Source organism: Aotus nancymaae, unplaced genomic scaffold (genome assembly GCF_030222135.1).
Source record: "Aotus nancymaae isolate 86718 unplaced genomic scaffold, 86718_ANA_hifiasm-v0.15.2.pri h1tg000033l, whole genome shotgun sequence".
Lineage (NCBI taxonomy): Eukaryota > Metazoa > Chordata > Mammalia > Primates > Aotidae > Aotus > Aotus nancymaae.
The window spans coordinates 4,151,959-4,171,112 of record NW_026988447.1 but is presented as its reverse complement, the minus strand read 5'-3'; the positions used below and the strand labels follow the sequence as shown (position 1 = coordinate 4,171,112).

Sequence of the window (19,154 nt, the reverse complement as noted above, 5' to 3'; positions counted from 1 at the left end):
GTAGGCACAGTTCCAAGCAGGTCTTGTCTACCCATTGTTCACCATCTGTACTATCTGGTTAAATCTGAATATGCTTTACTTGCTAAATTTATAGTGTAAATATAACAACATTTTTCAATTACTGAACATCATCTGTGTCCACCATAGTTTACTTCCGAGTGTGTAGAAATGTTTCCATGCATTCCTTCCTAAAGTCCCTATAATCAAGTAAGAAAAATATATTATGTCCAAAAATGCCTATAGTATAAAGTACAAAAATAAGACCGTTACAGAAGGGGTACAAAGAAAGGAAAGGAAGGATAAAAATCAGTTTCACTTTGTCGAACAGGGTTCCAGGCTGCGCTGCGCTAGGGAGCAGGTCAATGAGCTGAAAGAGAAGGGCAACAAGGCCCTGAGTGCAGGCAACATTGATGAGGCCTTACAGTGCTACTCCGAAGCCATTAAGCTGGATCCCCACAACCGCTTGCTCTACAACAACCGTTCTGCCACCTCTGCCAAGAAGGGAGACTACCAGAAGGCTTACGAGGACGGCTGCAAGACCGTCGACCTAAAGCCTGACTGGGGCAAGGGCTATTCACGAAAAGCAGCAGCCCTTGAGTTCTTAAACTGGTTTGAAGAAGCCAAGCGAATCTATGAGGAGGGCTTAAAACACGGGGCAAATAACCCTCAGCTGAAAGAGGGTTTACAGAATATGGAGGCCAGGTTGGCAGAGAGAAAATTCACGAACCCTTTCAACATGCCCAATCTGTATCAGAAGTTGGAGAGTGATCCCAGGACAAGGACACTGCTCAGTGATCCCACCTACCAGGAGCTGGTAGAGCAGCTGCGAAACCAGCCTTCCGATCTGGGCACGAAACTACAAGATCCCTGGATCGTGACCACTCTCAGTGTCCTCCTTGGGGTCGATCTGGGCAGTATGGATGAGGAGGAAGAGGTTGCCACACCTCCACCACCACCCCCTCCCAAAAAGGAGACCAAGCCAGAGCCAATGGAAGAAGATCTTCCGGAGAATAAGAAGCAGGCACTGAAAGAAAAAATGCTGGGGAACGATGCATAGAAGAAGAAAGACTCTGACACAGCCTTGAAGCATTACGACAAAGCCAAGGAGCTGGACCCCACCAACATGACTTACATTATCAATCAAGCAGCGGTGTACTTTGAAAAGGGCCACTACGGTAAGTGTCGGGAGCTTTGTGAGAAGGCCGTTGAAGTGGGGAGAGAAAACCGAGAAGACTATCGACAGATTGCCAAAGCGTATGCTCAAATTGGCAACTCCTACTTCAAAAAAGGAAAGTACAAGGATGCCATCCATGTCTATAGCAAATCTCTGGCAGAGCACCGAACCCCAGATATGCTCAAGAAATGCCAGCAGGCAGAGAAAACACTGAAGGAGCAAGAGCGGCTGGCTTACATAAACCCCGACCTGGCTTTGGAGGAGAAGAACAAAGGCAACGAGTGTTTTCAGAAAGGGGACTATCCCCAGGCCATGAAGTATTATACAGAAGCCATCAAAAGGAACCCAAAAGATGCCGAATTATACAGTAATCGAGCTGCCTGCTATACCAAACTTCTGGAGTTCCAGCTGGCACTCAAGGACTGTGAGGAATGTATCCAGCTGGAGCCGACCTTCATCAAGGGTTATACCTGGAAAGCCGCTGCCCTGGAAGCGATGAAGGACTACACCAAAGCCATGGATGTGTACCAGAAGGCGCTCGACCTGGACTCCAGCTGTAAGGAGGCGGCAGACGGCTACCAGCGCTGTTTGATGGCGCGGTACAACCGGCATGACAGCCTGGAAGATGTGAAGCGAGGAGCCATGGCCGACCCCCAGGTGCAGCAGATCATGAGTGACCCAGCCATGAGCCTTGTCCTGGAACAGATGCAGAAGGACCCCCAGGCACTCAGCGAACACTTAAAGAATCCTGAATAGCCCAGAAGATCCAGAAGCTGGCGGATGTGGGTCTGATTGCAATTCGGTGATGACTTGTTCATCCCCCCTTCCCTTCGCCTTCCTGTGGAAAGAGGAGCTGGGACTGCGGCGAGCAGAGCGGAGCGGAAGGGAGAGCAGGGGGAAAGAAGGCCTCATCTCTGTATTTATACATAACCCCGGCAAGACACAGAGACATACTTGGCTCTGTTCGTGCCACCGCTGCCTCTGGGCCTTCCCAGCACACGCATGGTCTCTTCACCGCTGCCCTCGAGTTCCATGTCTCCTTCCCCTGCCCCTATTCGCTGTCTCGGCTTCTCTCCCATAGTTGGTTATTTTTTATTTTGGGCAGTGGGCATGTATGGGGAGGGAAGGGGGTTCTTCCCAGCCTCAGGTCCCAGCTGTCTCATGTTGTTTATTCCACGTCCCCTTCTCCAATAAAACAAGCCAATTGGGAGTGGTTATATGTTAAAACAAAAAATTAGTTTCACTTTGTCATTTCATGTGGGGATCATCACCCATTAGTAGGGGGCAATTAAAGCATCCTTTCACAAGAATTAACTGATATTTACACCTTTGAGGGAAGTAATGCTTAAGCAATGTTTAGGTTTATCAAAAATTCTCCCTCTTTAATTTATGTACATATTAACAAAACAAGTAATACCATAGGCAGGCATGCATTGCTTAATGATGGAGACACATTCAGAGAAATGGATCTGCAGGTGATTTTGTCGTTGTGCAAACATCATAGAGTCTACTTACACAAACCTGAATGGTAGTATAGCCAATTACACATGTGGGTCAGATGATACAGTCTATTGCTCCTAGGCCACAAACCTGTGCAGCATGTCACTGTACTGAATTCTGTCGGCAGTTGTAACATGGTGGTATTTGTGTATCTAAACATGTCTAAACGTAGAAAAGGTAATGCTTTGTGCTACCACTTTGTGACCGCTACGAGATGACAAAGTGTTAGGAATTTTTCAGCTCCATTATAATCTTGTGGGATCAGCATTGGATAGGTGGTTTGTTGTTGACCAGAACTACCTTATGTGGCACATAAATACTACCTACCGTTACTCTTATATAGTCAGCTCTTTCTTTTTTTTTTTTTTTTTGGTTAACTACAATTTTATTTATGGTTTTTAATAGAATTAAGGTCTCTGAAACCTTGAACATTTCAACAGATAACCAACCCAAACTTATTTTCCTAAATATACCAATGATTTAAAAAAAGTAAATCTTTTTGCTTGAATTATCTAGAACATCTAACTTCATTTACCCACGTCACAAATGTATACTTTATTTGGCACCGTTTTACCCTAGATAAAGAGGATATTATTTAAAGTATATTTTTAAATAGAAAACACTTGTGCCAAGTGTTGAGGAAAAAGACATAAAGAGTATTTGGGAAAACTATGAGGAAAGAAGGATTATGTCAATGTGGTTCCAGCAAATCTATTTCTAGCAAATAAATTTAATCTAAAATATCAGCCCAGAATTATGCTATTCATTTATCTTCACATATAAATAGAGGACCAAATACTTGCCGCTATTGTGTGAATTAACATGTGGGGTATGGGTAGGCAAGAATGTGGAAGAATACAGATATGAGAAAAAAATCATGTTTGCCATATTTTTAGATATATTTTAATTGCAAACATAGAAATCCATCTTAGTCAACTCAGTTTCCTGCAAAGGATTAATTGGCACATGTAACCTAACTTGGTCAAGGTCAGAATACAGCTGGGCCACAAGACGACTGAATCAAAGGACTTGCCAGGATGTACTCCCTTCACTTCTTGCCCTTGGTTTTCTGTGTGCATCCTCTTTATCTAATCAATTTGATTTTTCCCACTGGCTTATAAGCATTAATACTAATGGTCTTATTAATATTGCTAATGTTCACTTCCAAAGAACTGAAATGCTCTTTGCCCAATTCTAAGAAGTATTGTAATTGGTCCAGATTGAATACGCTGTCCATCTTTGGACAAATAATAGTAGTCAGGGGCATGGGGCACCATAATGGGGACACCTGTAGCTATGCAAGCCTCTACCACATCCAAGAATGAAGGAGAAGAAGTTTGAAGAGAAAATCAATAGGTGTCCACTGCACTCTCCTCAGAAGTTAAAATAATTAGGTTGCCATATGACAGAACATGCTATTACCTTTTAGAAAGAGCATCTGAAGCTGTCAATTAGTTTTCCAACATGAAATTTATTTTAAACACAACTAAGTACATAATATTTCCAGAATGGGAATAAATTATGTCTAGGATATAGAAACCAACTGAAACTGTGCCATTAGAGAGCCTTCTAAGTGCTGACATGTTTGTATTCAATAGAATAATTGCCATTTTCTCAAGACACCCAGTTTGACAGTTCACAAAGCTCCACAGCACCTACTGTTCATGATTCTAATTACCAGAGCACAACATAAAACCACTGTGAACAAAAAGCACATCAGAATATCTCAAAGAACAGACTAACAAAATGAAAAGTTCTCATACAGTAAATAATGAAATGCTTGTAAATTAAGAAGACCAAAGTTGTGATATCTAAAATGGTACAATAATTTTTCCAGAATTATGTTCTAAAAAATGACACTTAAAAAGAAATGTAGCATTGCCTGCAGAGTTTGAAATTGCTGCCTCTGACAGCATTACTTCCTGTTGATATCAATTTTCCCGAGGGGCAAGACATTTAACTAGCAGTCCCTCTCCAGCTGAGAACCATCAGTGTCTGTTTATAACCAAGTCTTTGTTGATTTGGGCTCCAGGCCTTGTTCCATAGTCCGGGGGCTGCATTCTGTCAGCAGCAAATGGCCCAATCACTAAATGAGCAAGCATCTAACATTGTGCTCTTATTCTTTGGCTGATATTGTTTGTATTACTTTCAAATGCTTCAATATTCCTCACACGAGCCACTTCGTTGAATACCTAAAGCAAGAGTTAGTGATCTCCAAAGGTCATAATTCACGATCATGGATTTCCTTTACACCAGTTACTAGTTTTAGTTATAGACCCTCAAGAAAATGACAAGCATTCTTGTCTCATGTTTTGTGGATACTCGAATGATATCATACTGTCTACTAAAGAAAAATCCCCAGAGGATATTGTATATGAATTAGTCATTTTTTTCATCTTGTAAGCTCAACTCCTATGGAATAGTAAGCACCTGCTAAAAAACGTGTTGATTAAATGATGAAGTGAATGACACTTCCAACCAGGAAGAAATAATTCCATTAGAGGTACAGAGGATGGGCTTTCAAAATATAGTGCCAATTGTCTTCATGTTTAAAGTTAAATGTTTGTTATATTAAAACATAATAATGATAGCTCCTACCTATCATTTATTCTTTCATTACCTTGACCATTAGCAGAAAAAAACAAGCAGAGGGCTATCTCAGGAGTCCTGTAAGAGCTAACAATAGTTTTCATGTTAAGTGGTAGCCCTTGAAGTGAGAAGAGGGCAAATCCTGAATATATATTGACTATGCAAACGACAAGATGTGTGATAAACTAGACATGTGGCATGAGAGAAAACAGAAAAGTATACAGGCAGACAGACACGGAGAGACAGAGAAACAGGAGAGACAGGCATACAGACTAACAGAGTTGGAGACATACAGACTAACAGACTTGGAGAGAGAACACAGACACAGAGAGAAAGATGGAGAGAGATCAGGAAATGAAATAAGGAAGCAATTAATGTATTAACTCTACTGAAGTCACAAGTCCACAAGACTAGATAGAGAAGAGAAACATCCAGTGACCAAGACTCAAAAGTTAGAACATTCAAAGAGGTGACTGAGAAGGAGCTTCCAGTAAGGCAAAAGTAAAACCAAGTAAAGAAAACGTTTTCGGCTGGGCACAGTGGCTCATGCCTGTAATCCCAGCACTTTAGGAGGCCAAGGCGGGTGGATCACCTAAGGTCAGGAGTTCAAGACCGGCCTGACCAACATGGTGAAACCCTGCCTCTACTAAAAACACAAAAATTAGCCGAGCGTGGTGAAGGGGGCACCTGTAATCTGAGATACTTGGGAGGCTGAGGCAGGAGAGAATCACTTGCCCCTGGGAGGCGGAGTCTGCTGTGAGCCAAGATCGCACCATTGCACTCCAGCCTGGGCAACAAGAGTGAAACTCTGTCTCAAAAAGAAAAGAAAAGAAAAGAAAATGTTTTCATCAGGAAAACTAATAATATTTGCTAAATATCACTTATAAATCAAATTAAATGAAAACTAAAAGTTGTCATTGTTCTGGTCAAGATCGAAGTCATTGGTGACCTTGTCAAGAGTGTTTCAGAAGAGAAATGGGCAGGAATGTTTGATTACAGGTCTGTAACAGAAAGAGAGGAAATGGTGTTTTGAGCAGTGCTTATAAAGAGCTTTATTCTAAGAGATTGCAGAACGAGGGGTAAAAGGGATGTAGGTACTAGTCTGAGCTTATTTTTAAGGGCAGGGAAGTTTACAAAAAGCTTGAATAATACAAGAGAAATGGAGTAATGAAAGATGAAGAAGACAGAGTAATTGTAGGAGCACATTTTTAGTGAATGCTCACAATGTTTTAGATACAGCATCAAGTGATTTACTTGTATCTTGTTTAATGATTAAAACAATCTCTGAGGTAAAGATTGTTACGCTGTTTTACAAATGTGGAAAGTCGCTTAGAGAAGTTTAGGTTACTTGACTAAAGTCACACAGCTAGTATGACACAGAGCCAAAAGTCAAACCCAAGACTGCTTCAACCCTCCATGAACTTGACCTAATCACTAGCTATAGATAATACATTTTGTCAGGCCACAAAAGCATAGCCATTAATCTTATCTGAACCCAGGCCCATAAGATTCTTTGTGTAGCCTTCAAAGTACCCAAGAATTTTCATCAGCACTAAGACAACCTCAAATAATGATTTTTACATATCTCAGCTACATAATTTTCCATGGTAGAGCAACATAAAATACATGCACATATATGTGTGTATATATATATATTTATATATATATATTTATTTTTATCAAGGTAAATATATTGTTTACATATTAATGTTATGTTCAGTTTTTCAGCAAAAAAAAAAAAAAAAAAAAAAAAAACAGTAAATTACTCAGAAAAAATATATACCGTAGAGCTAGAGAGAAATTTAGATATTTGTTTTTCAGGGCTCCATTTTATGATTGTGCACACCAAGGCAAGGAAAGGTTAAATCACTTACCATTGACAGAGATGAAATTAGAAACAGAGAAAAATGGTGAAAACTCATGGCAAAATTAAAATAAATACATTTACTTTTCTGTTCCTTCTTGGTATGTTACATATCCTTATTTTGCAACGTACAGCTAAAGAGACTGAAATTATACCCTAAATCAAATAAAGAGGTAAAAAGTTGCAGAATTGAAACTTAGGGAACCTGTAAATTAGAGAAGTTTATTTTGGCTGTTACAAATAAAAAAAAATCGTAACAGCCTAGACTCAGTTATATCTTTCATTTCTGTAGTAGAATGTGAATAATTTTTTGTAATCCCTGGAGATGAGCAGGCCTAGTTCTAAATTTTCGTTCAATGACTTTAGGTATTTTGCCTCCCTAAGACTCAGTTTTCTCACTTGGAAGCGAGATTAATGATAGTGCCTACCTCAAAAAGTTGTGAGGATTATATGAGATAATTTTGATGGAACATATGCCCAGCCCATACTGTATACTACATCAGGTTCATTATTTTTATTGCCTTTTCTATTGGTATAAAATTTCTTTTTCTTGAAAGCCATTGAAGTTTAAAATGTATTCTTATCTTCCTTAATTTGTTTTAAAACTAAAGACAGTACAAATAATGTCTGAATAATGGTTCACAAAGATCAAAAGACAGAGACTTTATCATAACAATACGCTAGACTTATCTTCATGAGATGTACAGTTATTTTAAGAATTCCACAGTGGTTTAAATAAAGCACATTAAAATAAAAGCCCTACCTCAATTCATTTTCACTGCCAAATATGTTTTCTTTATTGTCGTTTCAATATTAGATATTATATATACGTGTGTGTGTGTACATTAAGTACCTTCTCTATTCTAAGCACTATGCTTCAAATAATTACTCCTAGTTCCATATTAAATGTTAAAAACCTGAATTCCCAAAAATCTTCTCTTTTTTCTTTTTGAGACTGAGCCTTGCTATGTTGCTGTAGCTAGCAAAGAACTCCTGATCTCAAGCTATCTTCCCACCTCAGCTGCTCCAGGACTGGGACTACAGGTGCATGTCAACGTGCCTGGCCTGAGGAACACTCTTAATAATACTTTCCCTATATATTTAGAGGAGAAAGAATACCTTCAACTGTAAGATATAAAAATGTGAGTTGCAAATCCCTGAGAAGAAAATATTTCACAACCACATCGTTAGAAATCTGATAGAAGTTGCTTAATTTTGTGTTTCATTTAATGAAAAATTTTAAATTTTCTCTCGTGTCTCATTGAAATTCATCAGGATATTGTAGTTCACAGTGATATGTTACTAATCACTATCACACAACCTAAATTGCTAGTATTTCACAAGTTTTGCATCACTATATGCTTGTAACTAAGTACAGCTTACATATAAATCACTATTAATATTTAAAATTGTCTAGTGACTGAAAAATCAAAACAAGGCTAAACTGATGGGCTATTATATAAAAACTACGAAAAAGTCTCTTAAGGAAATAAATTTTTACCTAACTACCTTCTCTATTTTTTCCTTGACTTAGAAAGTTTTCTGCTTTGCCTCCTAACACCTGATTCAATTGATCTGAATTGTTTTTCTTCAAAATTATGCTTGACATTAATTTACCATATCTGTTGAGAATTAATTTCTCACATATTTCCATGGTTTTGTGTTCCCAGTAGAGTCTCTTTGTCATACAGTCTAAATTATCTCTAATCCAGTCAAAGGAACTCAATTTTCATACCACTTCTCATTCTAGTAATACAGCTTTTGGCTTGGAAGTGTCTCCTTATTCTAATAGGTCTCTGGTTAGAATGTGGTCAACAGCTGTGCTTGTTCATGTTTCTGGATTTGTGCATAATACATAAACCCAAGAGTCTACAGGAAAAAAAAATACTGTTTCCACACTACAGCACTAATCCCAGCAGAGAATTAAAGAATTTATTTATGAAAAGTCTTCTCAGATAACCTCCTATTCTGCCATCTGGTTTGTCATAATCAATCTGCTATCTGGCTTCATATAGTTATTTCATGACCTAAATATAAAGAAGAGAAAATTGTCTCTTTGCCATGTAAAATTCAGTCTAAGGAATTGAAGTTAGCAATGTTAACGTTTTTAATGCTCTTCATTGAAATAGTCATTGTGGATAATTTCTTTCTATGTTCTAGATTATCTAGAGAGGTTTATTATTAATAAACATACTTTGTTAATATCATCCCTTTTTTATGCCTTATTTTAAATCTGAAGCCCTAATTCAATAGATATTGTGGCTATTTTAACCCTTGCCATGTTACTGAGCATAGCAGTGTCATAACAGAATGCAAAGGGTTTCAGCACTCTTATGCTTTTAAGACCAGTTCAACATCACATATGAAAAAACAAGAAACTGTCTTCTCAGGACAGCTTCACACAGATGTACTGATAGCTATCCTGTAAGTTATTTGGTACTGAATGTGTGCACAGAAAAATACTTAGCTCCAAACATTGAATACCCTGATTTTTATTCACCGATTTTCATTCACTTCAGAAAGTATTGACTGAAAAATCTATGAGGTCTAGCTGTCCTGAGACACTAAGAAGAATAAAAATGTGTGAAACATGACCAGAGTTTTTGACAACTGGGGAAAAGAAAAAATGTATTTCCAGTGAAGAAAATATTACCACAAAATGATGAATGTGAAAAGACTGTGTGCAGTCGAAGGTAACAAGAGAAGATGTTAGATAAAGGTTCTGCTGGAGATTACTGTCACATACAATAGATTAGGTAAAGTGTGCCAGACTATAAAGGCCCTTCAAATAAGTGAAGCAAGACAACTTGTTAAGATATAAAAACATATGTTATTTGCACTATTGTGAGCAGGGTTTTTGTTTCTTTGTTTTGCCAATGAATATTAAAAAAAAAAAAAAAAGCCAAGCTTTTGTGTAATAAAAATTATGACAACCACCACGATGTAGGGCTCTACCGCCTTAGCTCCTCTTACTCCAACTTCTGGCACCAAAGAAAAACTTGGATTGTTTATTAATCAAGTAGGTGAGGAAAGAAGGTCTCAGTGATGACAAATATTTAATATTTCACCAGCCGCAGGTGTGGGCTCGGAGCAGAACACAGACTTACTGGAATGTAATAATTCTGCTGTTTGAGTGCTATGAAGCAAATTTCACATCCACTAGACAAGATAAAATTTGTTTCTTGAGTATACTTCACTCTCATTTTGGAAGTTATTCAAACAATAATTCAATTCAGTAATGTAACCAAATACAATATTTACACAAAACCAATAACTTTCCAATCACTAGCAATAATTAACTTTTAAATATAATAGGAAAAAATTTTCTATTCACAATTTCAACAAAACTATTAATAAAATCAATCCCAAAAACTCTACAGGAAGAAATTATATATTTCAAAATGTTGAAATATATAAAAAACAGAACAGACACCACAAAAGTAAATTTAAAATACACTTTTTACTCCAATTGGTTTACTTCTAAGCTTCTATCATCCAAATATATTTCAGCTATTTTTTTTTTAATTGCATTTTGGGTTTTAGGGTACATGTGAAAAACATGCAAGATTGTTGCATAGGTGCATACATGGCAGTGTGATTTGCTGCCTTCCTCCCCTTCACCTATATGTGGCATTTCTCCCCATGCTCTCTCTCCCCAACTCCCCACCCCCTGCTATGTTTTTAATAGCAAAAAACTGGAAACATAAATGTGCATCACTAAGAAAATGGTTAAATGTATAGTAAATTTTACTAGAAAATGTAAGAAAGTATTTTTAAAATCTCCAAGATATATTATTGTTTTAAAATAATTACAGAATAATATGTATATTATGTAATACTATTTGTGTTAAAAATAATAAATCTGCATCATGCATAATTGTGTGTGTGTGTGCGTGTGTGTGTGTACTCTGGTAAGAAAAATTAAAGAAAACCCAAATAAATGGGTTTCTATTGATCCAAGTAAAAATAGAGTAGTCTACTTGGCCTTTATCTAGGTGATCAAAAAACAAATTGCAGCTTTGTTTTTGTTTTTTTAAGTTAATGCTATGCAGAATTTTCTGTCACTTTCAAGCAAACTAAAATGACCCATAGAATGGGCTTACTGGAATGATCCCATGAATATCATCAATATCAACTGCATATGTCTATTCATAATGAATCTGAAAGCCTCAAATTTCCATTCCTTCTCCTTGTATGTCAAGTGGTTTTACCAAAGCCTTTCCAATGTCCTTAGGTTGGAAAATTGCCTCAGCACCAGTATCTGTGACTCATAATTTGCAGAGCCTTTCAAAGAGATAGATGATCTACTTCCGTTAATCTTCTAAGTACCAGAGTGGATGCTAAAACTAGTTTCTTCATTCCGGCCTTTTATATTGTATCACAGCATGATTTCTGATGAGGGATTTTTGAATTCACATTAACTAATGTTCTCAGCCTGAAATTGGAGAGGATATTTTTGTCCTTGTTTGTGTCAGATTCCATTCTTCCTAAACTAGTACACATAAGATGGACACTTTTTCCAGGATAATTTTTAGGTATTATTTCATGGAAACACAGAGACGTGGATTTTTTTAAAAATCCAGGTCACCTATCAATCACTATGTCACACCAAAATAAATTTTCTGGTTACAGTTTTGGGGCCCATTCCAAGAAAGATGTGCATGATTGGACCAATTTTCAGGAATATACAGTGCATTTTTGAATATTTATTATATATTTCTTCAAATAAGATAAACATATGTTTTTATTAAACATAGTTTAGGACAAGTGATTGCTGGCACTACAGCAAAAATCAGGAAATTATGTAAATAAGTTGGAAATTTCAATTGGTAGTTTAGTTCCAAGGCCTATTCTTCTGTTAAAAACACAAGAAATTTAATAGGAAAGTGAGTTTGTTCCAGTACCAACCACTGGGCAGCAAAACTTAAGTATTAACCCTGATACTTTCACTTGGGTTTTCTTACAGATACTTCAGTAGAAGTTTTTGCATTATCATTTTAAAGTTCATGAAAATTTTTTGTATTAGAGGTGAAAGGTTTCCTGGATGGTGATACTTTGTCATGTCCAACCATTAAGCATCAAGACATGAAAATAATAAATGAGCCAAATTAGTCTCAAGAATTTCTTTTTATGTAAAATAATTTGGTTAATTAATAGACAGAGCTTTAGTGATCTCCAGATCATCTGGGACATAATTTAGTCTGTTTCTTCCTGAAAATATACTGATGACATTTCCTTCATAATCCCAGGCTGATCATACCAAAGGGTGAAAGTAGGCAGTTTACACTTATTTTGAGTACCCTGGAAAATGATCATATTTGGGTCTTTGAAAATTCCAGTTTCCAAAAAGTGGCTGCCCCTTGAGTTCTAATGAGGAATAGACCCCCTTGAAACTCCTTCACCATGAAAATTCCAATTTAAACATGACATTGTATATAACCCTACCTAAAGTAATGGGTCAAATAATGAGATTCTGACCGGCACTGGAACAATTCCAGAATCTTACCTTCTTGGTCACAATGACAGGTATATGGGTGTGCATGTGAAACATGCTTGACCATTCAGGAACCCCTCACTGAAATTTTTAGAATACAAAATAAATAGAATAAAGAGAGTAAAAGTTATAATATGCAAACTTGAAGCTACCAATGCCATGTTCCTCGCAACGTGGAAACAGTCATCCAAGTCTCTGGTTGCAGTAGCTTCCTAGAATTGCTTATGTAGGACCTCAGTGTTTTAGTTAGCATACCGGCTAAATTGCTGTAATAAAGAGGAAGAGAAACGTCACTGCTCAAACCAGAGAGTAGTTTATTTCTTTCTAATGAAATAAGCTAGCTGTAGGTAAGGAATGAGGAGGGGAAAGAAGATTCTGCTCTTCTAAGTTTAGATATAAATAAAAATTAAATAAAATAACATTTCCTCTATCATTTACTCTTCATCCCCTGGAAAAATATCCTTGTATGAGGAGTACAATCTGGTGCATAACATCTTGTCTCCATAATATAATTTAGCCAAATATCTGCACTTAGGCAAGGAGGAAAGGTGTGGTGATGGCTGAGAAATATAGCCTCCATCTGGATATGTCTGTATATATAGTTTAAAATGGAGTTATTCTAAAGAAAGAAAAGTAGAATAAATATTTGCAACATTTATCAATTTCAACCTGACAGGACATGTTTCTTCAATTATTTCTTGAATTCTGCAAGCTACCCCAATTTTTTGCCTAAACTACTTTGAGTAGCTTCTGAAATTTGCTAATCCAGAGAGGTAATGCTACTGTAAGTCACTTAGATTTTTGACAAAAAAATTCTATTTCCAAGATAAAAAATATCCATGAAATTTCAACTGCCCCAGACCTCGATGAAAATTAGGCATTTAGTTAAAGAATATTGAACAGTTCAAAATCCAGATTTGTAGGATTTAACATCAAGTTCTAGAGTGACCAACTTTTCCTGCTTTCCCTGGGAATTTTGTGACTTTATCACTAAAAGTCCTATGTTTCAGGAAGTCCTTTTGTTCCACGAAAACTGGGCTGGCTAGTAATCCTAAACTATAACCTAATATTTGATTAGTAATCCTAAACTATTAACCTTATATTCAGGCTCTTAGTTGCTGTTTTCATCCCATTTCCATTGGCCAGCCTTCACTCTGATGACCTCTTTACTTTCAGGTTCTCTAGTAATCTTCAAATTAAGTAACCCCAAAATTTCTCTTACACATTCTCATGAGTATAATAATCATAAAATCCCAGACCCCTGGTTGTTACTGCATTCTGGTTCTTGTTGGTAAAAACTGAGTCATCCCATTTGAAATATACACTAGGAAAATATCTTCTGGACCTGACTTCCAGGAACCTACCACAATCACTGGCATATAAGTATGCCAAAAACAAAATTACACTTTTATAAATAATTTAGTGAGTCTTCACAGGTTTCATATTGCTATATTCCCAATCCCCTTGGTTTATACCCCTGCTCAGATATCTTCCCTCCACCTTTTGGTGAGTGTCCTAATTGTTAGGATCCCGCTAGCCTGTTTGGTACTTGGTAATACAAAATGTCTCTATGCTCGAGCTGCCATTCATCATATTTAGTAGGCTCAGTCGCTAGATATCTGTGTCATCCCAGTACATGTGACTAATATGTAATCCCACTAAGTTATTCTCTGGACAATTTATCTCTCATTAAAATTCATTGCAAATTTTCTGGCACTTGTAGACTAAATAGCTTAATTCTTTTAGGGAGCTGGGCAATGGATATTTTCTATCATAAACAGGGTTTAACACTCTTTATTTCCTCACAATTCAGCCTTGCTTTTCTCACAGTTTGAGAATTGCAAATCCAGAGAGGTGATGATACTTTGAGTCACTTGGATTTTTGACCAAAAAAACTCTATTTCCAGAATAAAAAAGAAAAGAAAAAAAATCCAAAATAAAATAAAAAAGAAATAAAAAAGCCTTTCTCACAATTTGCCTAAATCTACTAGCTTACTCCAAAATTTCCTTGAAATCTTCAGTGAGCCAAGTACACAGTTTCAAGTGAATTCTTTTAATTATTGCTGGGCTCACTAAAGAGTATTTCTGGCTGGGCATGGTGAATCCCAGCACTTTGGGAGACCAGGACAGGCAGATCACCTGAAGTCAGGAGTTTGAGATCAGCCTGACCAACATGGCAAAACCGCGTCTCTACTAAAAAAAATACAAAAATTAGCTGGGCTTGGTGGCAGGCGCCTGTAATCCCAGCTACATGGGAAGCTGAGGCAAGAGAATTGCTTGAACCTGGGAGGGAGAGGCTACAGTGAGCCAGGATCCCCCCATTGCACTCTAGCCTGGGAGACAAGAGCGAAACTCCGTCTCAAAAAACAAACAAACAACAACAAAAAAAAAACAGGAATAAGAACATTTCCACCTTCACAAACAGGCCACTACCAGCATTTCCAATATTACCTGTCCCCATTACACCGTCACCTCTGCATTGAAGCCACACAGTTGCCTTCTGTTTCCCATATGGCCGACTCTCCCCTAGCTTTAGGGCTTTCACATAGTCATGCGCCACATAAGGACATTTTGGTCAATATACAACTGCATATATGATGGCGGTCTCATAATTGAAAATTTTTCATCACTTAGTGACATCAGAGCCATAAAAAAGTCACAGTGCAATGCATTAGTCATGTCTTTGTGGTGATGCTGATGCAAACAAATCTACTGCACTGCCAGTCCTATGAAAGTATAACACACAAAATTATGTACAGTGCATAATAATAATGAGAGTGAATGACTAGTTTACTGATTTATTAATTTACTGCACTATACTTTTTAATATTAAAGTGTATTCCTTCTGCTTTAAAAAAAAGTGTACTGTAAAACAGTAAGCCATGTTAAGCCAGCAGTGGCCTCATACATCTTGTATCGACTGTGTCTCATTATTGCATCATGTTCTCTTGTGATTGATTTAATCTCATGTTGTTTTGCCCATTGCCGTATCTAAACGTACAAAATTCACTGCTAATGTTGCCAGTAAGAGGTTCTTTCCAGTGATTGACCTGGAAACTAAATTAGAAGTGATTATGACTACAAAAGTGGAAAATTGGTGATGGTTATTGCTTGCCAGGCAGGGATATCCTACTCCACCATTACTATGGTCAACAAGAAGAACAAAGTGACAGATGTTAGAGGATATGCTTCTTAGAGGCAATAAGGCTAACAAAAATTCAAGAATGGTCTGTATCGGATAAGGAGAATCTTCTTATAACCTGGACTTAAGACCAGACACAGAAGTGTATCTATCTCAGCACAATGACAATCACAGCCAAAGCAAAAGTTTGTTTGCAATGTTGAAAATAAGTCAAGACCCAACTACATGTTGAATTCATTGCTAGTTCTGGGTGGTTTAACGAATAAAGAATGATTATTCATTACATAATATGAAAGTTAGTAACGAATCTGTGAGTGGTGATGTGAAGGCAACTGAAGAATTTTTGGAAACTTTGGACAAGATAGACTGAATAGGAAGAAAAATTACTTGCCAAAGCAAATCTTCAATATGAATAAAACCTCCTTATTCTGAAAATGAATGCCTGAAAAAACTTTCAACCATAAGGATGCCAATTCAATGCCAGATTTTAAGACTTTTAAGGGAAAGATAGCAATCTTGCTTGGAGGCAGTATTGCAGGCTACAAATTGAACTCCAAGGCCTTCAAGCATATTTGCAAGCACACACTGCTAGTGCACTATAGGGCTAATTAGAAGTCATCGATGAGCCAGCCCTTCTTTGAAGATGCCCTCCTGAATAGCTATGCCAATAAAATGGAGAAGTGCTGTTGGAGAATAATGTATCTTTCAAGATTTGCTTATTGTTAATAATGCTCCCTCATGTTTTTCTTTCATTAATGACCTTCATTCCAATACTAAAGTGGTGCTTCTCCCTGCAAACACCACCTCTTTGATCCAGCAAACGGATCAAGGAGTTATAGCAGCTTTTAAAGCCTATTACCTAAGGAGGACAAATGCCTAGGCTGTTTCTGCAACTGAGAAAGACCCTGAGAAGACACAGATGCAATTCTGGAAAGATTCCAACATCTGCAATTTAAAAAAAAACAAAAACAAAAAACCTTGCTTGGCATTGTGGTGATGTCACCACAGAGTGTATGGATGGCATCTCGAAGAAAACACTGAAGAGTTTATCCATGACTTTAAAGACTTTGCCAAGGATGCGGAGGTTGAAAAATTCAACAAGGCTGTAGTTGACATATTAAACAACTTTAACCTAAATGTGAATGAGGATGACACTGAGGAGCTTCTAGAGGTGAATCCTGAGGAATTGAGTAATGAGTAGTTGTTGGAGTTAGAACGGAAATGCATAGCTGAAGAAGAGGCAAGAGAAAAGGAAACTGCAGGAGAAGAAAAAGAAATCTCCCAAGAACATTGACATTAAAAGTTCTAGCAGAAGCTTTTACAAATCTCAACGATCTCTTGAAAAACTGAAAACGTGGACCCCAACACTGAAAGGTGTTTATCAACAGAGAGGAGTGTTCATGGTGCATTATCTTCTTACAAGCAAATCCATGAAGAAACAAAAAAGAAACTAATAAAGCAAACCACCATGGACATATTTCTGAAAAGAGTGGCACTTCCTCAAGAAAGCTTAAACAGGTCTTTCAGGGGTGATTCCACGAGAAGGCATTGCTATCAGAAGAGAGTAAGCTCCATGCGTGTTGTTGTGACTGTAGAGCTTCCAGCAGGACAAGGCATGGAGGTAGAAGACAGTGATATTGATGATCCCGACTCTGTGTAGGGCTAAGCTAATGCATGTGTTTGTGTCTGAGGTTTCAATGAAAGAGTTTAAAAAGAAAAAAAAATTAAAAAGGAAAAAGTTTACAGAATAAGAATATAAAGAAAGAAAATACTTTGTACAGCTGTATGATATATGTTTTAAGCTAAGCATTATTACATGAGTCAAATAATTAAAAAATTTAGAAGTTTTGAGTAAAAAATTGCAGTAAGCTAATTTATTATTAATAAAAGAAAAATATCTATAAACATTTAGTGTTGCCGAAGTGTAGAGTGTGTATAAAGTTTATGATAGTATACAGTAAGGTTGTACGCTTTCACATTCACTCACCACTCACTCACTGACTCACCCTGAGCAACTTCCAATCTTGCAAGCTCCATTCATGGGAAATGCTGTATGGAGGTTACTATATTTATCTTTTATACCATATTTTTACTTTACTTTTTCTATATTTAGGTATGTTTAGATACACACATACCTACAACTGTGTTATAAATACCTACAGTATTCAGTACAGTAACATGCTATACAGATTTATAACTCAGGAGCAATAGGCTATACCATACAGCCCAGGTGTATGGTAAGTCGTACCACCTAGATTTATGTAAGTATACTCTATCACGTTCACACAATGATGAAATTGCCTAATGACACATTTTAATTCCCAGTCATTAAGTGACACATGGCAATATGTTCATCTTCTTCTTTTTGTCTATGATAACCTCTCCTTGCTTTTTTAACGTGGCTTTCACTCACTTTTTATGTTTCAAATTTAAACCCTCTTTCACTAGAGAATTTTCGTGACACCTCCATCTCTTACACGGGATATATATTCTTCTTATACACCCTCATGTTACCCTGTATTTTACCTATTGTGGTGTCCATTACTTTATTATTTTTGCATGTTAAATTGTCTTTATTCCATGCTGGACTATAAATGCTGTAATAGAAATCAGTGCGTCTATCTCAATCTAAATCAAAGGCATAATGCAAATATAGTGCCTGGCATAACAGATTTGTATCGGGAGTAGGAAGAGAAAGAGGGAGGGATGGAGGAAAGGATGGATAGTTGAGTGATCCGAATGTGCCTTTTCACACCATGGACTAATTTGACTGTGCTCACAAGACCTGATCTGCTTTTGTTTTTTGACCTCTCAAATCTTTTTCCTCCTTTGGCTGGTTGTTCTTTTCCCCCTATTAATAAGACCAGTTTATCTTTTACTTCAAAGCTTAGATAAAATATTTACTGCAGCAGAATCTTGTTTCTACCCACCTATCTCAAGTGACCTCCCCTAGTTGTACTCTATGTCATCACACATTTTAGCTCTTTTTTATAAAAGCATAGCATAATCACAATTAATAGCCATTTTCCTTGTGTATTATATGTTTACTGTTTGTCAGTTCCCTTAGTATGTAAGCTGCATGAAGGCAAGGACTTTGTATATTCAGCACAGAATCTGCCATCCCTAAACGAGTACCTGGCACATAATATTCTCCCTCCCTCTTTTTCTCTCTTTCACTTACATAAATAAATATATTTATTAAATAAAAATATATCATTTTTACTCTGTAAAATTGTTTCTCGTTTATACAGAATTGTACTTCTTATAAACCCAATATTTGATTACATTGTTACATTTCCTATCAACATAAGAAGAAATTGACATATTTCTTGAATATGTATACAATGAATTTTAAAATGTATCAATTAAAAATATATTAATAATGTTAATG

The 19,154-nt window shown here is 36.9% G+C and overlaps 1 protein-coding gene across 1 annotated transcript; it reads left to right on the top strand.

The window, feature by feature from the left end:
* The first annotated feature begins 223 nt into the window (after positions 1–223).
* On the top strand, positions 224–1,980 carry LOC105707901 (stress-induced-phosphoprotein 1-like). Its single transcript, XM_064384080.1, is given in 2 exon segments — positions 224–1,922; positions 1,925–1,980. Coding segments are annotated over 2 exon segments (1,755 nt in total).
* Positions 1,981–19,154: the final 17,174 nt, after the last annotated feature.